Here is a 21,855-nt window from a genome sequence, read left to right as displayed (position 1 = left end):
TGTCACTGTGCGTGGGGTGACCTAGCTGGGAGCACGGAGTCATGTCGCAGGGGAATCACACCACAGCTGAGCCCCGGGGATTGGCCTGGGGATACCGTGACGGCGGGGGAGGACGGGCACAGTCCCAGGCCAGCTGTGCCTCGGGGGCAGGCCAACTGGAAGGCGTGGAGAATCAGCCATTTCCTCCACCTGAAGGAGCCCCTGAGGACAGCCGCAGCATCTGCCCCGTGGCTTGGCCAGGGTTCCACGGGGAAATGCGGAAAACAAAGTCGTCTCTCTTTTGGGGGGCAGGGGAGGGGGCTCAGAGAGAAAAACAATCTTCCCAGACGCTCAGAGCACGGAAGCAAGCGGAAAATAATCAGTCCGGTTTTCCATAAGTCACAACAAGAGGATCGTGTTCCCAAACTCGGTGGGAAATGCCCTTGCTATATCCCTGCTGGGTGCCCCAGCGTGGGGTCTAGCCCCTGGGGGCCAGTGGCCCTCGGTTGGTGAGGGGCAGGCAGTGAGTGGTGGGTACTGGGCTAACAGACCTGAGCCCTGGTCCAGCACCGAGGCCGCCCCTTTGAGCCCCATGTCCTTTCCGCTCATCACCCCTGGGTGAGCGAGCACTCACTGTGACACATGGGTGATGGGAGTCAGCAGCGCCTCCCCATCCAGGTCCAGGTCCTCAGCAAAGCTGTTGGTTCTCATGAAATGGGCCGTGCTCACTTCCAGCAGTGTGGGACTCTTTTTCACTGTTGGGAAAGATGCAGGGCAGCATGTTAGGCATGATGGCAGAGGGGCCCAGGGCTGCTCAGAGCTTAGATGCCAATTCAGACCTGCCTTCCTCAAGCCCCTGGAGCCCTCCCACAAGCAGGTAAGAGACCCATTCACAGCACTGGGGAGGAGTGGAGGTGATGTAAGAAGTCTCAGCACAAGGATTGGCTGGGTTCACGATGGCCCCCACAGGCGTGAGCCCTCAGTGGTCAAGGTGCAACTGAGAGCCAGTGGGAAGGCTTCCTAGGTGGTGCTACTGGTAGAGAACTTGCATGTCAGTGCAGGAGATGCAAGAGATGCAGGTTTGATCCCTAGGTCCAGAAGATCCCCTGGAGGGGGGAATGGCAGCCCACTCCAGTATTCTTGCCTGGAGAAGTCTATGGACAGAGGAGCCTGATGGGCTACAGTCCATGGGGTCACAAAGAGTCGGACATGACTGAGTGACTTATCACGTACGACATCTCCTCAGAGTGAGGACTGTGGCCGGGCTGAGCTCAGGGGTCTGGGCCTCTCCTCAGGTTCACACCAGACATTAGGGTTGAGAATAGCTGACACAAGCGCAGATCTGGTAAGACGCTGATTCCCAACAGTGTCCACGGTCATGTGGACAGACCCAGGGTGGTAGGACTTCTGCTCATGAAGAGTCAGAGGCCGGGTGTGGGGAAGCCACAGAGCTCCTGGCCCCTTGCGCCCACCGCCTGCACCCTGAGGGAGGCACAGGAAGCACTCAACAGCCCGTGTTAGCATCCAGATTCCCGGGCCCACCTGCAGTGGGCTGCCGCTGGCCCTCAGGGCTGACTAAGCGTACCTGTCAGTTCCCGGATTTGCAATCTGGACCCTTGGTTTTTGTTTTTTTTTTTTCATTTAAAGTTTGTATTGTAAAATAAGTACTTGTAAAAAGTGAGGCAAGTCAAAGATTCACAAAGCCCTTCCTCCCCGCTGAGGTCGTTAGTGTTAACCACCAACTAGATTCCGAGCTCATCCCTCTCTGCGCATCAGAGCTGCTGGCACCTGGTGGGACTTGCATTTACACACACATGATGTTCCTGTCACTCTGCAGCATGCCCATCTCATTTTTCTACAGGTACGTAGACATGGGCCTAAGCCTTACTTTAGTAGTTGCATGACAGTCTGTAGCTTAGATCTGCCACAGTTAACTCAGCCAGTCCATGTTTGATGGACATCTGGTTCCGTGAGCTTTAAGCCTCTACTTTAAGACAATGATGCACCATCCATCTCTATGGAAACATGACACATTAAGGCAGGTGAGAGGGTGTTTCCTTGGTAATTTTAATAGATGTTGCTGAATTGTTTTCCCCAGAAGTTGTATTGGGCTCTACTAGTAGTGTGCGAACATGGCAGCTTCCCCACATCCATGCCGGCACCAGCCTTTGGCAGTCTTTTCGGGGCCCGCCAAATACAGACGAAGACTGGCATCCTGGTTTTCCTTCTACGTTGAATGCCTGTTGTGGCTCTGAGGCTATTTGGTTTTCCTCTTGTGGATTTATCTGTTCGTATCCTTTACTCATTTTTGTTTGTCAGTTTGTAGGAAAATTTTAATATGTTAGATAGAGATAACTAACCCTTTGTCATCTGGGGTACAGATACTTTCCCCAGTCTACCTTCAGTGTTTTAACCCTAATTATGGCTTTGTCATAGGAAATTTTTTTATGATTTTGGAGCTATACCTATAACACATTAAAAAGCAGAGACATCACTTTGCTGACAAAGATCTGTATCGTCAAAGCCGTGGTTTTTCCAGGAGTCATGTACAGATGTGAGACTTGGACCATAAAGAAGGACAAGAGCTGAAGAATTGATGCTTTCGAACTGTGGTGCTGGAGAAGACTCGAGAGTCCCCTGGAAAGCAAGGAGATTAAACCAGTCAATCCTAAAGGAAATCAACCCTGAATATTCATTGGAAGGACTGATGCTGAAGCTGAAGCTCCAATACTTTGGCCACCTGATGCAAAGAGCCAACTCACTGGAAAAGACTCCAATGCTGGGAAAGATTGAGGGCAGGAAAAAAAAGGGATGATAGAGGATGAGATGGTTGGATGGCATCACCTACTCAATGGATCTGAGTTTAAGCAAACTCCAGGAGATAGTGAAGGACAAGGAAGCCTGGCATGCTCTAGTCCATGGGGTTGTAAAGAGTTGGACACGACTTAGCAACTGAGCAACAAAAACAACCTCTGTTTTGGTTTTGAAAAAGAAAGATTTCCCTTTCTATGTCAAAGTAGTATAACTATCTCCTAAATGTGTGTGTGTGTAGATTTTAATACATTTAGCACTTAATGCCTCACATTGTAGGAGGTCATCAATAGTCAGAAAATGAAAATGTGAAAAGTACTGTATTCAGTCTTACTGAAAAAACTGAAGCAAAACAAACTAAAATTTCTTCAAGGAAAGATAGGAGAAAACCTGTGGACCTTGGATTTGGCAATGAGTGTTGAAGTATGATACCAAAAACTCAGTCTGTGAGCAGGAAAAAAAAGAAAAACTGGACTTGATCAAAAGTAAAAGCATTTGCTCTGTAAGAGACACTGCTAAGAGAATGTAAAGACAAGTCATAGACTTGAAAAAAATGTTTACATGTCACCTCTGGTCAAGGACTTTTTCCCAGAATGTATAAAGAACTCTTCAACCCAATTTGAAAAATGGATTACTAATAAGCTCATGGGGAGATGCCCAATTCAATCAAAATTAGTAGTTTTTAGGGGAATGCAAACTAAATCCACAACAGGCTACCATTATACCCTTATTCAAATGACTAAAATTTTTAAATGGTAGCAAATTTGGATATTCGGAAAAGAATAAAGGTAGAGCCTTACTTTTCACCTTACATTAAGAACTTCAAGTCTGACAGTATGGTATACCCATGAAGACGCTGAGCAACTAGAACTATTCACGTTGCTGGTGGGAATGCAGAATGGTGCGGCCACGTTGGAAGAGGGTTTAGCGGTTTCCTTTAATGTTAAACGTATGTTTGTCTTGTGACCCATTGGTCCCTGTCCCAGTTATTCAAGTAAACTGAAAATTTACGTTCACAAAAACTTGTACATAAATGTGTCTAACAGTTTCACTCACAATTGCCAAAACCTGGAGGCAACCAGGACGCGCTTCAGTGGGTGAGACGGTGGACACACTGTGAAGTGTCCACGCAGTGGAACACCGTCCAGAACAGAACAAACGAGCTCACAATGCATGTGGCAGCATGAATGAGCCACAGATGCATTCGGCTAAGCAGGGAAAGAAGCCAGGTGCAAAAGGCCACAGACGATACGATATCATTTCTATGACATTCTGGAAAAGGCAAGACTACAGGGACATAAAACAGATCAGTGACTGCTGGTACTTAGGGCAGGGGGAGTACTTAACTTCAGAAGAGCTGCACCCTGGAATTTTACAGGCTATGGAACATCTCTGCATGATGATGTGGTGTTGGATACACAACTCCAAGCATTTGTCAAAACCCATAGAACTTATCCATCTCCAGGAGTAAATTTCATTGTATACACCACCCCCACCCCCGCCCCGTACCAAAATAAGCCTGTTCGAGGATCCAGGATGGAAAGCAGACTGTGCCCAGTGAATTCTGTATCACAGATACATAACACAGCGCGGCAAGGAGAGCGGAAGAAGGAGCTGACCTATGACTCCTTGGGAAACGATCTTTCATGGGACATGGTTAAAGTGAACTCGTAAGCACAGTATCGTAGGTGGTATCAAGGGGCACTACGGGTACCCTTGAATAAGTACATTTATAGATAGTGGGAGCAAGGAAAGTAGCAGAGTTGGGGGCCAGTGAGTGAACCGGTAATGAGAAAATACCAGAATGAACTCATACTTGATACACACACAAATACATATAGATATGCGTGCACACTTGGGTTATTTTCATATACACATATCTTCTAGCTCTGTCCTTTGAGAGACTCCAGAAGCAGTGACAACCCTAGAGCAGTGAGCACATCTAGTGCCCAGATCCTGGCTTCTAAATCCTGTATGTTCTCCAGTAAAAGGAATCAGGACGCTCTGACAGAATGGTGATTGTAGGGCGAGGGCAGGGAAAATGGAAAATGAGTCTAAAGTACTGTCTAGTGCTAGAAAGGAAAGAAATGCTAAAAAAACGAATAAATGAGAAGGATAAGGGCATGTCAAATGGACACAGGAACTAACCTAAAAGAGCTCTCAATCCAGTGTCCAAAGCTACAATAATTTGAGCAACAAAATTATATTAATGATATAACTATTAGATTACAGCTCAAAATATAAATATTCCTGAGTCCATACTGATACAAATTAACAAGTAATTGAAAGAGAGGTATATATCTTCCTTACAGAAGAATTTCAAATAATAAATGCAGAAAGACTGAGGGAAAAAATCACCACTAGAACACCTCAGTGTTACTTGCTATAGGCAAGATCCAGGGGTGAATGCTAAAATCAGTAGGTGAAACTTTAAGGAAAAGCTTCAAAGGATCTCCACGCTAATCTTTGTTCATTTCTGTGGTGGTTTTAACATATGTTCACCAGTGCTTTGCCATTCATTCTGGCAGGATAGAGTGTAACTCCCCACCCCTTGGGTGTGGGCAGGAATGGTGACTCCCTTCTCATGACTTGACTGTGGAAAGGGAAAAATGCTAAATAAGGCTGGGTGATACCACCTTAACCACATGGGTCAAGGTTAACAGTACCAGTGATAAACCATGTTGATGTCATGAACTGTGGTATGGTATGAGGAGAAAAGTACCTTCACTTCATGGCATTCTTCCCCCAAACCCTGGTCTAGTCCTGAGAAAGCAATGACAAACCCAAACTGGGGGTCACGACACCTGACTAGTATTCCTAAAAAATGTCAAGGAGATACATGAAAAACAAGGAGGGGCTAAAACTGGTCATCATGGATCAGAGAAAATTAAGGAGAACTGACTACATGTAATGATTGGTCTTAGAAATAACATTAGCAGTTAAACTAGTAGCATCCAGATAAATGAATGAAACTGTAGCTTAACTCTTAGTGTTGTTGCAGTGTTAACTTCTTAGTTTTTATCACTGTACCATGGTTACATAAGATGCTAACATTAGGGTAAGCTGGTGAGAGGAATATGGGGACTCTGTACTATTTTACCTCTCTGTAAATAAAAATATTATTTTTAAATGAGGGGAAAAAAACCCTGTATACAGTAGTATAAAAAATCTTTAGTATCTAATTAAGGATATACAAGAACTCTATGGAGAAATTACAAAGCCTTAATGAGAGACATTCAAGAAGACAAAGGAGAAATATGCTTTGTTCCATTGATTAGAAAACTCAATAGTAAAAAGATTCTCCCCAAATCATACTAAAAATCCCATGGTTTCTGTGTTGGAACCCTGGCAAGCTGATTCTAAGATTCCTGCAAGTACAAAAGGCCAGGAATCAACACAACTCTTGAACAACAACGAGGTAAGAGAACTTGCTCTGCTAGCCATCAGTACCTATTGCCAAGTGGCAGTCATCGAGGTGGTGTGGTGCTGATGCAGAGAGAGACAGACAGCCTAAGGGGACGGCACTGACTGTGTAGAAACAGCCCCCACACATACGAATGCTTCCTGTGTATCAGAGGTGGCCTGCAGATGGTGGGACGAGGATGTTCAGGGATAGCTGGCTGTTCACACCAGGGAAACATTGAACTGGACCCTTACCTCACACCATACATCAACAGTTCATTAATGGCATTCCTGGCAGTTACAAACTAATGAAGAGAAAACTATACTTTCTGGCTGAATCTAGAAGAATATCTTCATGACCTCAGGGTTTGGAAGAATTTTCTAAGACTTCAGCAATAACCATAAAGGAAAAGATTGATTAATTCAACTACATTAAAATTGAGACCTTACGGCTCAGCAGGTAAAGAACCCGCTTGCAATGCAAGAGATAGAGAAGACGTGGGTTTGATCCCTGAGTCAGGAAAATCCTCTGGAGGAGGAGATGGCAGCCCACTTGTAGTATTCATGCCTGAAAAACACTATGGACTCAGGAGCCTGGAGGGCTACAGTCCATTGGATCGCAGAGTCCAACACAACTTGGCAACGAAACAACAACAATCATCAGACAATGTATTTAAGAGTAAAAAGCCAACCATAGAAGAGTATCCACAAAATACAAATAATTCCTACACATCGATAAGAAAAAAAAACATTAGCAACTTAATGAAAAATAGGGCAAGAGACAAGCACATCACAAAAGAGGAATCCAAATGGCTGATGAACATGTGGAAAGGTGTTGTGCCTGACTTGCAATCAGAGAGATGTAAATAAACTCAGGGAGCTCACAGCCCATGGGGGCGAGGGCAGACTTCCAGCAGGAAACCGCACAGACATTACTTAGTCACACCCTGGAGAAGGGCTCCGAGTGAAGGGCTCTTTGCCCGTGACATTCTCGGAGAGCGCAGGAAAGTGACGGCTAAGTCTTGAAGAATGCGTGTGCATTCAAAGGCTCCCAGGTCTGGGACCTGGCAGGAACATTTATGGCCCCCATTTTAGAGATTTGGGGCTGAGATTCAAGTACCCTGGATTATATTATTCAGTTGTCAAGTGACAGAGCTAGAACTTCATCCAGGATTCAAATGTTCTCTCAAAAAAAAAAAAAAAAAAAAAAAAGGAAAGGAAAAACGAGCACAAATACATATTTTTACATCTGCATCACTTGTATACAGAAGGAAGGAACAGCAGAGCAGTGGCTGGAGAGTGGAGCTACTTTCCAAACACCCAAGATGACAAGTGCCATCTCCAAAGCCCCAGGGCCAAGGGTGAGCCACCTGACCCCTGACAAAGGCCCATCCCTGGTGTTTCAGGAAATTAAACTGCATGTCAGTTGGCTCGTCAGAGCAGTTAGGGCCCGCACCTGCCAGAGAAGAATGTGCAATGTTTGGTTTTATCCTGAGAACAGCATATGGGGCCCCCACAGCAAGGGGCAAAGAAAGGGGCTCCACATTTTGGTTTTTCCCAATAGACAGGAATGGCACTTTCTTGCCCACTCCTATGTCGGATGTTGTGGGGTCTGCCTCCCCTATCACAGGCAGGCAGCAGTCAGGGTCACAAACCCCTCCCCACTTCCCACCTGTAGTCCCAGCCTGGTCAGGCTCCTGCAAGAAGGTACAGGGAGTGTGGCGGGGTTGGGAGGTGGATTTGTATCCTTGGCAGACACAGTGGCATACTGCCCCTTTGGGCCAAGGTTTGGGGTAAATGCTGTGTCCCAAGAAACCTGGCTTTTCTCATCCCCAACTTCAAGGAGACTGTGGTTGGTGTTTTGCAAAGATGTGAGAAAACCAATAGCCCTGGCCTTGCAACTGCAGAGCAGGCTGAGCCCCTGGTGGACTCAGCAACCCGTGTGGACACCCAGGCCCCTAGGAGGGCATCAGAGCTATGCCAGGTGAGCCCTCCAGAGTGCCAGACCTTGGGGAAAAGAGCCCTGCATCCTGGCGACAGAGAAGTCACACTTTAATGAGACAGTCCCAGTTTTCAGTGCTTTAATTCCTTGGCTGCCTTTGCCTTGTCAAGGCCAGAATCTGGGCCTAAGTTTTCAAGGCAGAACAAAACAATTTTGTTTTCTAGGAAAATGGGAGGTCTGGGATGGCGAACGCAGCCTCTGGCGTGGCGACTACCACAGCTGGCGACACCGGCTGCCAAGTCTCACCCTCTCTCCAGAGAACAGGAACCGAACAGCACAGAGTCTTTCCTTCTAGCCAGTGGGTCCGCTTATTGGGGGTGACTTGAATTTTTCTTTAAAAAAATATGGGCACAGAAAAAAGACTGGAAGGAAATTGATCAAAATACTGTTTGTCTTTAGGGAGGAGAGACTGGATGACTTTGATTTCTTCCCTTACAGTGTTCATGTTTTCTGTCCTGGATAATATTTTCTCAAGCCAGGAAACAATATTTTATGGAAGTCACCCCTGTCTGTACTTTGCCTCATCCCACAGCCCTGCACATCCGTCCTGGAGTTACATCCGAGTATGTGAGAGCACCCTTCATCCTGACCTGGAACTGCCCACGTGCCCGAACAGAGCTCTCTCCTACCACAGGTACCTCCCGAACCTTCTGTTCCCGGGAGCACCTGGTCTCACTTCTTTTGGCTTTCCATCCAGCCTCTGCCTGGTCCAGTCCCTCACTCTCACAGGAAGTCCAGCTGATCCCCAACACTGGAACACACTTGGCTTCTACATGATGCAGGAAGGGAATTCCCATCCCTGTCTTCTTCTCCAGTTGTGGCCTCATTTCTTTGTCACAGCAGCTCTGCAGGATCGCAGCTTTGATTCCCATCTCTTGATGAGCAAACCAGTTTAAAAGGCTAAAAATGATGCCCTGGACCACACAGACCAGGCCAGGACTTCAGCACCAAGTCAGACCTGCCATAAGGCCCCAGCCCCTCTCTACTGCCCCTTGTCCTCAGGAGAGTCCCTCTGGTGTCTGGGCCTTCGCCTGGTTCTCCCCCTGGTGACTGATTAAAATCCTGCTGAGCCCTTCACAGGGCCTTCCAAGGCTCTCAAGACCACCCCCTCTTCTGGATGGGTATGGGGCTTATGTGTGCTGGGACTACAAGTCTGCCAGTTCCTTGGCATGGCACCTTGCCTTCCACCTCCCCCCATATCCCTCCAGGGCCTGGCACAGGCATGTTCCCCGAGCCAGCTCTCTCCGCAGGGACAAACAGAAGCTGCCCCTGTCCTTCCCAAGTCAAAGCCCCGTCCCACCTGCCTGCCTCAACCTCCCCCCGCCAAAATCCACCCCCTCTTGGCAGATTTGCCAAAGCCCTGCAGATCCTGCACTGTGAACGAGAACCCCCTCCCCAGGGCATCCGGACAGCTGCAGCCAGACCCTGCGTGACATTGCTGAGCTGAGGCCCCAGGTCTGTGCCAGCTGCTCATGCCCGGCTCACAGACCACAAGCCAGCATTGCCGCGTCGCCACCTGTGTCTCCACTCAGAGGCGAGAAGTAAGGGACATGGACAGAAAGTAAAAGCCATTCCCACAACAGCTGCCAGGAACAGAGCAGAGAGTGGAGGGAAAATGTATATTCACAGCTGGCACCCAGTTCCGCTTAGGAAAATACCTTGCTTGAGTGGACACCTGTTGCTTGTGCCTGTCCAGCAGCTAGGTCTGGCTTCTGGGAACAGCTTCTCAAATCTTCCTTGGGGGAGGGCGGGCTGCTCCTTCCCTGTTCCTGAGGCCACAGGATACAGGTACCTACTGGTCATCCCCAGAGAGGGCCCGTGGCCCAGGCCTTGGCCTTAGGAGGCACAGAGGCAGGTCCAAAGATGGCTCATACCCCATTTGGGGCTGTTGAGAGCCTGGCCCCAGACTTTGGCAAATGTAATGGGGAAAGTAGTGACCTCTTTGGGCTGGGCTTACTGAGCTGGTAGCCATCTTGCCCCCTTCAGAAAGTGGCTGCCTGAGGACATGGCCTTCCCAGGGGTGGAGGGGAGGGGGAGCAGAAGGAACAGGGAGGCCGAGGGGAGGGCGCAGAAAAGGGGGAGAGAGAGAGCGAGCAGTGAGAGCATCCCAGCCCCGGGTCCAGCTGTGCCTGAAACAGCTGGGTCCAGTTGTGCGAGCCAAAACATGTCCTCTCTGGGTTTCAGCTAGATGGAGTTGGGGTTCCATTGTTTGTTACCAAGAGAATCTTCAGGAATGTGACAAACTTGGGGGTGAGGCTTGAGCCCAAGGGGGTGGGTCTGAGCAGGCAGGGTCACACAGGAGCTGGATTATTCACACTCCCCTTACTGTGGTTTGGGGGTTACAGGGCAGAGGAACAAAAGCAGGTGGGAAGGAGCTACCTCCGTGATGGCCCAGGGGGTTGTCAGAAGGTGGCTCCCTAAAGCCAGAGGCTGGCTTTCTGTGCTGTGGTGCTGCTGCAAGGTTGCTTAAAGTCAGCTGTGGAACATGCTGGATCCCACGTCAGTCAAAGGTGCACAGCCTAGATTGGACATGAGCATGACCATGATGTGGACAGTCAAATGTGACCAACCCTGGGGAGGACACTGGCCTTCTAGTCCCAGAGGTGAGGGCACTGAGGACCCTGGTCCCCAGCACTCACCTCCACACTGGTGCACAGGCCTCAGCACACACAAATCTGAGAGAATGAAAATGGCTCTGCAGAACCAAGGGTGGGGTCCAAAAAGCGGGGGTGCTCAGGAACACACACGGCAACAGAGCCAGGACAGGGTCGGCCCCAAGAGAGTACAGGAAACGGAAGGGGAGCAACAAAGCCACCCACACAACTCGGGTAACCCTCTGGGGTCTCTGTGCTCCGGGAAGTCACCGTCCACGTCTCCTAAGACACAGTTCCCGGGGATGGTTCCCGGCAGCAAGAGCAGCCCCGGGAAACGTTAATATACAATGGAATCTGGGTTAAGCACTGTCTTCTCCAAGAGTTGAGCTCACAGGACATTCCCAAGAAACCTCTGGAGAGGTGGGGAGGAAAGTTTCTGGAGGTCTTTGGATGAAGAAAACAAAAAAATGGCCTTGATTTTCAAGGCAAAATTACAGAGGAAGAAAAAAATGTTTTTAATCTAATTAAGAGCGATCTTTTCACCTTCATCACAACATCACGGAAATGTGCCAGTTCTTAACTTCACACAATAATCAAAGCAATTAGTGAGGGAGAAGCCTTGGAAACCGGTGCAGATGTTCTCAGAATGTTTAATGGGGAAATGAGTTGCAGGCCTCGTTCTCAGCATCCGGCTCCAGGCCCTGGCTACCAAATCCAGACATCTGCTTGGGCCCCACCCCCAGGCCCCGAGGGCGCGGGCTTGAGAAACACAGGTCCCTTCCCAGGCCGCCTCCCAGCCAGGCCAGATCCAGGGCTGAGAGGCTCCCCACAGCTCCCCACGCCGGATCCTGGACACAGAGCTACCCCAGAGCTGGTAAGGGGGAGGCTTAATGTCAAAATTATATTAACAACTGATGTCAAAGATAATCAACGCAGCTTGGCTCCCCTCTCACCCCCACAGGTCCCTGCTGGTTGCAGGAGTACTGGAGGCAGGGAGAGGGCAAGGGGCCCTGCAGAGAACTCTCAGCTCTGACACAGCCCCCACCTAGTTTGCACAAACACAACTTCATGAAAAGACACGGTGGCCTTGATCTGGTGTGGCCCCCCCAAGCCCCATTCCAGTGCTGCTAGCCTCTTCATGGGCCCAGGAGTCAAACTGGTCAAATATGAGGAAATTTCCAATAATCAGAAAACAAAACAAAACATGGAGGAACAAGGACGGCGCTTGCAGAAGAAACAGCCCACAGCAGAGGGCAGAGGGCCACAAGGCTAGTATCAGCTGGCTGTGAGAGACAGGACCCCAGCTGGGTCAGTCAGCTTAGCACATCTCGGAGACCCTGGCGTATGGCAGGCATCAGGGACACAGAGGTAAAAAGCACATGATCCTTGTTCTCAAGGACACAGAGGCAGCACGGGGGCCTCACTGTGTACCCTCAGCACTCACGTTCCAGCAGCACCGAAGGCCCCTAACGCGGGCCTGCCAGATGCTTTTCTGAGCACTATCTCTGACCTCGGGGGCCCGCTGAGCTACACACAGGGCAGGCCAGGAGTGACGCACAATGAACCCCCGAGGGGTAGCTTTCAGCAGTGAGAGATAAACACCCTAAGCTTCTTGAGCAGCTGGCGGAGCAGCTCTGAGAAGTGTTCTCTGTGGCTTCCCAGCTGCCCAACATGGAGCTCTCCCTCAGCAGGCACTCCCAAGGTGGACTCGGGATGCACGGAAACCGACCTGAGACTGACAGGAAGCTGCCGGTGCACTTTCTGCAGGAGAGTGGCAAGGTCTGCTTTAAAAGAACTCCCTTGGACTGCAATGTGCCGTACAGAGGAGAGGCGGAGAAGTGGCAACAGACTGGTGAAGAGTGGAGGGCAACAACTGAGACAGAGAAATGGAGGCAGCTTTGACCAGGGAGGTGTGAAGGCAAAGAGTGCTCAAAGTTCAGGAAGTTGCCAAGGCCTGCTGATGGACACGGGCACTGGGGAGAAGGTGTCCTTTTTAAAGGTTTCCAGTCAGTTTAGTGAAAAACAGTATGCCGCTCCTCTTCTGTCTAGTTTCACATCTCCCTGCTTCTCCTCCCCCAAAGCATGAGACCAGAAAGGAGTGCAAATAAAACCACACACAACTCATGCCTTTAGCAGCAGAAGGGAACAGAATAGTGTGGCCTTCACGTTACCTGTGAATTGAGAAACGAACCAAAGTCCAACAGCACTGCAGCCACCTGCCCACCACTGCGAGACTTTAGCAGAAGAGTCAGGAGATGAGGCTTACAATGCCCAGTCCGAACATATTAGGGAAGTGAGTGACCTCAGCAAAGATAGACAAGTACCTCCGAGGAGACTTTCCTTCCCAGAAACCTCTGTCAGAATCAACTTTGTCAGAACTCTAGAAAGCAGTCAAATGTTTATAGCACCCAGGTGAACAGCCAACCAAGAAACAGGCAATTTAAAAATCAAAGCCTTGTGGCATTTTTACTTGTCTTGGCAGTACCCCTGGTCCCCCACTCATTAGCAGTCTTGAAGATGGCCGTCCACATTCCAAGTGTGGGACCTGAGGCCTTGGTTCTAGAGGGAGCAGAGTTGATCTTACACTCCAGCAATTGTATCTGTTCTGTATTGTCTGGAGGCTTCCAGAGAGTGGTTGCCTTTATTTCCTCCACAAGAGAACTCAAGTGAAAAATGTTTCAAATTCTTAGAAAACACTGTGAGGGGGTCGAACAAATCAGAGCCTCCTGGGGACAGGATTACAGGTAAGGCATACACAAGCTTCTAGTTCAGTGACCAGAGCACTGGGAGCCTGGGAGGAAAAGCTGGGGGAAGTTTCTTTTGGAGATCAAGCCATTAAGACACAATACTGAAGAACTGAGAAAGCCAAGAGCCTACCCAGGGCAGGATGCGTGCTCAAAAAAGTCCTGAGAACACACTAAGCTTCCATTTCTGGCTGGTCTCTGTGCCCACCTCAAGCAGGAAATGAAGGCTGAGGCAGAGTGTAAACAGCCTGACCAAGACTTGATGGTTTGTCCCAGCACAGAGCTAAACTGCAAAGGTTGGGAGAATTGTTTTGTTTTTACTTTTTCCCTCCTTCTTCCTCTTCTGACTCTGGCACTCAAGGAAATCACTGTCAAAACACCAGCTGAACACAAGAACAGTGACCTTAGAGACCACACATGGCAAAGAATACAGATGTTGAAAAAAATAGCCAAGAAGTCACTAAACAGTTACAGTTCACAACAATGAAAAATAACTCCTGAGAAGGGGAGAGAATCTGCTGTTTAGAATTACTATATACAGTGTTAAAAATAGGCAGTTTTTAACAAAATTATGAAGAAACAAGAAAGTATGGCTCATTGATAGAAGAAATTAATGGAAACCAACCCTAAGGAAGTGCAGACATTAAACTTACTAGACAAAGAGTTTAAATCAACTTTGTTAAAGATGTTCAAGAAACTGAAGGAAATCACAGACAAGGAACTAAAGGAAAGCCATGAGAATGATGTATGACTAAAAAGAATACAGAAATTATGAAAAGGAATTAAACCTGACAAACACACATAGAACACCCAACAATAGCAGAACACATTCATCTCAAGTATGCATGGAATATTCTCCAGGATAGATTACATGTTAGACCACAAAGTCTCAGAAAATTTTTAAAAATTAAAATCATGTGAAGTAACCAAATTGGGATTAGTCTAAAAATCAATAATAGAAGAAAAACTAGAAAATTAACAAATATGTGGAAATTAAACAACACATTCATTAAAAACTAATGGTCAAAGAAGATATTACAAAGGAAATTTAAAAATTTTTAAGATTAAAATACAACATACCAAAGCCTATGGGATGCAATGAAAGCAGTGCCCATAGAGAAAAATATAGTTATGAATTCTTGCATAAAGAATTTCAACAACTTTACAGCCCAAGGAACTATAAAAAGAAAAGTAAACTAAACCCACAGTTACCAGAAAAAGGAAATAATAAATATGATAGTGGAGAAATGAATAAAAAAAAACAATAGAATCAACTGAACAAAAAGTAGGTTACTTTTGAAAAGATCCAACAAAGTTGAAAAACCCTTAGCTGTAATGACTAAGGAAAATCTATAGAAGATGCAAATAAAAACATAATGAAAGTGGGAACATTACGACTGATCATACAGAAATAAAAAGAATTATACCAATACTCTCATTCATGGATCACAACCTTGTCATGGTGAAGAGGCTTATGTAATGCAATGAAGCTGTGGAGTCATGACATTTAGTACCACCCAAGATGGATAGGTCATAGTGAAGAGTTCGGACAAAAGGAGAAAGAAATGGCAACCCACTTCATTATTCCTGCCTGGAGAACCCCATAGACTATATGAAAAGGCAAAAAGATATGACACTGGAGAAGAATGGGCAAGTAGCTTTAGAAGGAATGAAGAGGCTGAGCCAAAGTAGAAATGATGCCCAGTTGTAGATATGTCTGGTGGTAAAAGTCAAAGTCTGATGGTGTGGAGAACAATATTGTGTAGAAACCTAGAATGTTAGGTCCATGAATCAAGGACGTGAGATAGAAAGAATGAACATGGACATCTTAGGAGTCAGTGAACTAAAATGGATGGGAAAGGGAGAATTTAATTCAGATGACCATTATATCTTCTGCTGTAGGCAAGAATCCCTTAAAAGAAACAGAATAGTCCTCACAGTCAACAATAGAGTCTGAGATGCAGTACTTGGGTGCAATCTCAAAAATGACAGAATGATCTTGGTTCATTTCCAAGGTAAAACATTCAGCATCACAGTAATTCAAGTCTATGCTCCATCCACTACTGGCAAGACACTTCAGTATTCTTTCCTTGAGAACCCCATGAACAGGATGAAAAGGCAAAAAGATAGGACATTGAAAGATGATCTCCCCAGGTCGATAGGTGCCCAGTATGCTACTGGAGATCAGTGGAGAAATAACTCCAGAAAGAATGAAGAGATGGAGCCAAAACAACACCACCACCCAGCTGTGGATGTGACTGGTGATGGAAGTAAAGTCTGATGCTGTAAAGAGCAATATTGCATAGGAATCTGGAATGTTAGGTCCAGGAATCAAGGCAAATTGGAAGTGGTCAAACAGGAGATGGCAAGAGTGAACATCAATATTTTAGGAATCAGCGAACTTAAATGGACTGGATAGAGTGAATTTAACTCAGATGACCATTGTATCTACTACTCTGGGCAAGAATCCCTTAGAAGAAATGGAGTAGCCCTCATAGTCAACAAAAGCATCTGAAATACAGTACTTGGGTGCAATCTCAAAAACAACAGAATGATCTCTGTTTGTTTCCAAGGCAAACCATTTAATATCACAGTAATCCAAGTCTGTGCTCCAGCCAGTAATGCTGAAGAAGCTGAAGTTGAATGGTTCTGTGAAAACCTACAACACCTTCTAGAACTAACTAAAAAAAGATGTCCTTTTCATTATAAGGGACTGGAATGCAAAAGTAGGAAGTCAAGAAACACCTGGAGTAACAGGCAAATTTGGCCTTGGAGTACAGAATGAAGCAGGGCAAAGGCTAATAGACTTTTGTCAAGAGAACGCACTGGTCATAGCAAACACCCTCTTCCAATAACACAAGAAAGGACTCTACACATGGGCATCACCAGATGGTCAATACTGAAATCCAATTGATTATATTCTTTGCAGCCAAAGATGGAGAAGCTTTATACAGTCAGCAAAAACAAGACCAGGAGCTGACTGTGGCTCAGATCATGAACTCCTTATTGCCAAATTCAGACTTAAATTGAAGAAAGTAGGGAAAACCACTAGACCATTCAGGTATGACCTAAGTCAAATCCCTTATGAGTATACAGTGGAAATGACAAATAGATTCAAGGGATTAGATCTGATAGCATGCCTGAAGAACTATGGATAGAGGTTCATGACATTGTACAGGAGGCAATGATCAAGACCATCCCCAAGAAAAAGAAATGCAAAAAGGTAAAATGGTTGTCTGAGGAGGCCTTACAATAGCTATGAAAAGAAGACAAGCAAAAGGCAAAGGAGAAAAGGAAAGATATAGCCATTTGAATGCAGAGTTCCAAAGAACAGCAAGGAGAGATAAGAAAGCCTTCCTCAGTGATCAATGCAAAGAAACAGAGGAAAACAATACAATGGGAAAGACCAGAGATCTCTTCAAGAAAATGAGAGATACCAAGGGAACTTTTCAGGCAAAGAAGGGCACAATAAAGGATAGAAATGGTATGGACCTAACAGAAGCAGAAGATAAGAAGAGGTGGCAAGAATACACAAAACTATACAAAAAAGATCTTCATGACCCAATCACAGTGGTGTGGTGTGATCAATCACCTAGACCCAGACATCCTGGAATATGAAGTCAAGTGGGCTTTAGGAAGCATCACTATGAACAAAGCTAGTGGAGGTGATGGAATTCTGGTTGAGCTATTTCAAATTCTAAAAGATGATGCTGTGAAAGTGCTACACTCAATATGACAGTAAATTTGGAAAACTCTCCAGCAGTGGCCACAGGACTGGAAAATGTCAGTTTCCGTTCCAATCCCAAAGAAAGGCAATGCCAAAGAATGCTCAAACTACTGCACAATTGCACTTATCTCACATACTAGCAAAGTAATGCTCAAAATTCTCCAAGCCAGGCTTCAACAGTACACTAATCATGAACTTTCAAATGTTCGAGCTGGATTTTAAAAAAGTAGAGGAACCAGAGATCAAATTGCCAACATCCGCTGGATCACAGAAAAAGCAAGAGAGTTCCAGAAAAACATATGCTTTATTGACTATGCCAAAGCCTTTGACTCTGTGGAGCGGAACAAACTGTGGAAAATACTGAAACAGATGGGAATATCAGACCACCTGACCTGTCTCCTGAGAAATCTCTATGCAGGTCAAGAAGCAACAGTTAGAACTGGACATGGAACAACAGACTGGTTCCAAATTGGGAAAGGAGTATGTCAAGGCTATATATTGTCACCCTGCTTATTTGATTTACATGCAGAGTACATCATGTGAAATGTGGGGCTGGATGAAGCACAAGCTGGCATCAAGATTGTCAGGAGAAATATCAATAACCTCAGATATGCAGATGACACCACCCTTACGGCAGAAAGCGAAGAAGAACTAAAGAGCCTCTTGATGAAAGTGAAAGAAGAGAGTGAAAAAGTTGGCTTAAAACTCAACATTCAGAAAACTAAGATCATGGCATCTGGTCCCATCACTTCATGGCAAATAGATGGGGAAACAGTGGAAACAGTGTCAGACTTTATTTTTTTGGGCTCCAAAATCACTGCAGATGGTGACTGCAGCCATGAAATTAAGACACTTGCTCCTTGGAAGGAAAGTTATGACCAACCTAGACAGCATATTGAAAAGCAGAGACATTACTTTGCCAACAAAGGTCCGTCTAGTCAAAGCTATGGTTTTCTCAGTAATCATGTATGGATATGAGAGCTGGACTATAAATAAAGCTGAGCACTAAAGAATTGATGCTTTTGAACTGTGGTATTGGAGAAGACTCTTGAGAGTCCCTTGGACTGCAAGGAGATCCAACCAGTCCATCCTAAGGGAAATCAGTCCTGAATATCCACTGGCAGGACTGATGCTGAAGCCAAAACCCCAATACTTTGGCCATCTTATGTGAAGAACTGACCATTTGAAAAGACCCTGATGCTGGGAAAGATTGAAGGTGGGAGGAGAAGGGGATGACAGAGGATGAGATCGCTGGATGGCATCACTGACTCAATGGACATGAGTTTGAATAAACTCCAGGAGTTGGTGATGGACAGGGAGGCCTGGCGTGCTGCAGTCCATGGGGTCACAAAGAATCAGACACGACTGAACAACTGAACTGAACTGATCCTGCATTGCAGGCAGATTCATTACCACTGAGACACCTAGGTAGCCCTTGGGAAGCATTACCATGAACAAAGCTGGTGGAGGTGACAGAATACCAGCTTAGTTATTTAAAATCCTAAAAGATGATGCTGTTAAAGTCCTGCACTCAATATGTCAGAAAATTTGAAAAACTCAGCAGTGGCCACAGGATTGGAACTGGTCAGTGTTCATTCCAATCTCAAAGAAGGGCAATGCCAAACAGTGTTCAAACTACCATACAATTGCACTCATTTCACATGCTAGGAAGATTATGCTCAAAATCCTTCAAGCTACTCTTCAACAGAATATGAACCAAGAACTTCCAGACATACAAGTTGGGTTTAGAAAAGGAAGAGCAACTAGAAATCAAGTTGCCAACATTTGTTGGGTCATGGAAAAATCAAGGGAGTTCAAGAAAAACATCTACTTCTGCATTTTTGACTATGCTAAAGCCTCTGTGTGGATCACAACAAGCTGTGGAAAATTCTTGAAGAAATGGGAATACCAGACCACCTTACCTGCCTCCTGAGAAACCTGTATGTAAGTTGAGAAGCAACAATTCGAACCAGACATGGAACAATGGACTGGTTCAAAATTGCAAAAGGATTATGATAAGGCTGTATACTGTCTCCCTGCTTATTAAACTTATATGCAAAGTGCATCTTGCAAAATGCTGGACTGGATGAGTCACAAGCTGAACTCAAGAGTGCAGGGAGAAGTATCAACAACCTCAGATATGCAGATGATACCACTGTAATGGAAGAAAGCAAAGAGGAACTAAAGGGCTTCTTGAGGGTGAAAGAGGAGAGTGAAAATGCTGGCTTGAAACTCAACATTCAAAAAACTAAAACCATGGCATCTGGTCCTACCACTTCATAGGAAATAGAAAGGGAAAATTTGAAGCAATGATAGATTTTATTTTCTTGGGCTCCGAAATCACTGATGATGGTGACTTTCGCCATGAAATGAAAAGACATTTGCTCCTTAGAAGAAAAGCTGTGACCTACCTAGGCAGCATATTAAAAAGCAGAGACATCACTTTGCCAACAAAGGTCTGTCTAGTCAAAGCTATGGTTTTTCCAGTAGTCATGTATGGATGTGAGAATTGGGCCATAAAGAAAGCTGAGTGCTGAAGAATTGATGCTTTCAAATTGTGCTGGAGAAGACTCTTCAGAGTCCCTTGGATTGCAAAGAGAGCAAACCAGTCAATTCTAAAGGCAGTCAACCCTGAATATTCATTGGACAGCCTGATACTAAAGCTGAAACTCCAATATTTTGGCCACCTGATATGAAGAGCGGACTCACTGGAAAAGACCCTCATGCTGGGAAAGACTGAAGGTAAAAGGAGTAGGGGGTGGCAGAGAATGAGATGGTTAGATAGCATCACCAGTTCAGTGGACATGAATTTGAGCAACGTCTGGGAGATATGTAGTACAGAGGAGCCTGCCATGCTACAGTCCATGGAACTGCAAAGTGTTGGACATGACTTTGTGATCAAACAACAAGAAAATACTGTGTTTTTTGAACTCTAGTCCAAAAAAAATTAGATAACCAAGATGAAATGAAGAAATTCTTAGCAAAATATAAACTACAAAACTGATTCAAGAAGAGATAAAAATTCTGAACATACTTACAGCAAGTAAAAAGTATGAATCAGTAATCAAACATAGTGAAGAGAAATCCAGGACTTCTCAAACTCTAATAAAAAACAGAAGGGAAGGAACACTGCAACACATTCTGTGAGATGAGTACTACTTTGAAACAAAAAGCAGAGAAATAAACCACAAGAAAAGAAAGCTAGATAGTAAAATCGCTTATAGATGGAAAAAAAGAAAAAAGAAAAGGAACAAATATTCAGAAGAAAATATTAGTAAACCAAATCCACTAGCATATTAAAAGAATTATACTCCATGAGCAAGTGGGATATATCTCAGGAATGGAAGTGTGGTTAATCAGGAAAAATCAATTTAATACATCAGAGTAGCAGAATTATCTTAGTTGACACAGAAAAAAAAAAAAAACAGTTGACAAAATCCAGCAAACTTTTAAGATTAAAAACTGAGAAAATTAGGAAAAGAAGGTAACTTTCTTATCATGATAAAGAGCATTTACGAAAAGTCTGTAACTTACATCATAATTGTGAAAAAACTAAAAACATTTCCTCTAAAACAAGAAACAAGACAAAGATGCCCATTTTTACCACTACTTTTCAACAATGTACTGGAAGTTTTAGCCATAGCAGTTAGGCAAATAAATGAATAAAAAGCATATGAACTGGAAAAAAAGAAGGAAAACCCTTTCTATTCACAGATATGATCCTATCTAGAAAATCCCAAAGAATCAAGAAAACAAAAACACCCCAACCTATTAGAGCTAATAAACAAATTCCGGAAAGTTGTAGGAGATGTGATCAACACACAAAAATCATTGTTCCTTTACACTAGCAATGAACAACCTGAGAAGGAAATTTTTACAGTTCCATTTATAGTAGCATCAAGAAGAGGAATGCACCCAGAAATAAATTTAAACAGGCAAAAGACTTCTATGCTAAATATTACAAAACTGGTAGAAATTAAAGATCTATATAAATAGAACAACATCCTTCATTCATGGATTGGAAGATTCAGTATTGTCAAGATGGCAATATTATCCAGTGATTCACAGTCTGAATGCAATCCTTATCAAAATTCTGAAGGCCTTTTTTGCAGAAATGGAAAAACTGATCCTAAAATGTTTATGGATTTGTAAGGGGCCCAAAACAGGTAAAACAAGTTTGAAAAAGAACAAACTTGGAAGACTCACACCCCCAGTTTGAAAACATACAGTTATATTAATCAAAATAATGTGGTACGGCATAAGGGTAGACATTTAAACCAATGGAATAAAATAACCTAGAAGTAAAACCTCATATATAGTCAACTATATGTTCAATAAAGACCATTTGGTAGAAAAAGAATGGTGCTGGGACAACTGGACAGCTGGACACAGGAAAAAGAATGCAGCTGGACACATTCCGTACCATATAAAAATTATCTCAAAAAGGACCAGCAACCTAAATATAAGAGCTAAAACCATAAATTTCTTAGAAGAAAACACAGAAATAAATCTTTATGACCTTGGATTATGCACTAAATGCCACTGAAGTATTTGACTTTAAAATGATTAATTATGTCATGTAGGTTTCACCTCGTT

The 21,855-nt window shown here is 44.9% G+C and overlaps 1 protein-coding gene across 1 annotated transcript in view; it reads right to left on the bottom strand.

The window, feature by feature from the left end:
- KCNQ1 (potassium voltage-gated channel subfamily Q member 1) overlaps nt 1–21,855 on the bottom strand; it is a 376,324-nt gene that overhangs the window by 190,886 nt on the left and 163,583 nt on the right. The window contains 1 exon segment of the mRNA XM_055580545.1: nt 614–734. Coding sequence (XP_055436520.1) covers nt 614–734 — 121 coding nt within the window.

Source organism: Bubalus kerabau, chromosome 5 (genome assembly GCF_029407905.1).
Source record: "Bubalus kerabau isolate K-KA32 ecotype Philippines breed swamp buffalo chromosome 5, PCC_UOA_SB_1v2, whole genome shotgun sequence".
In the NCBI taxonomy this organism is placed as follows: domain Eukaryota; kingdom Metazoa; phylum Chordata; class Mammalia; order Artiodactyla; family Bovidae; genus Bubalus; species Bubalus kerabau.
The sequence above is the reverse complement of the archived record's forward strand: the minus strand, read 5'-3'. Positions and strand labels throughout refer to the sequence as shown.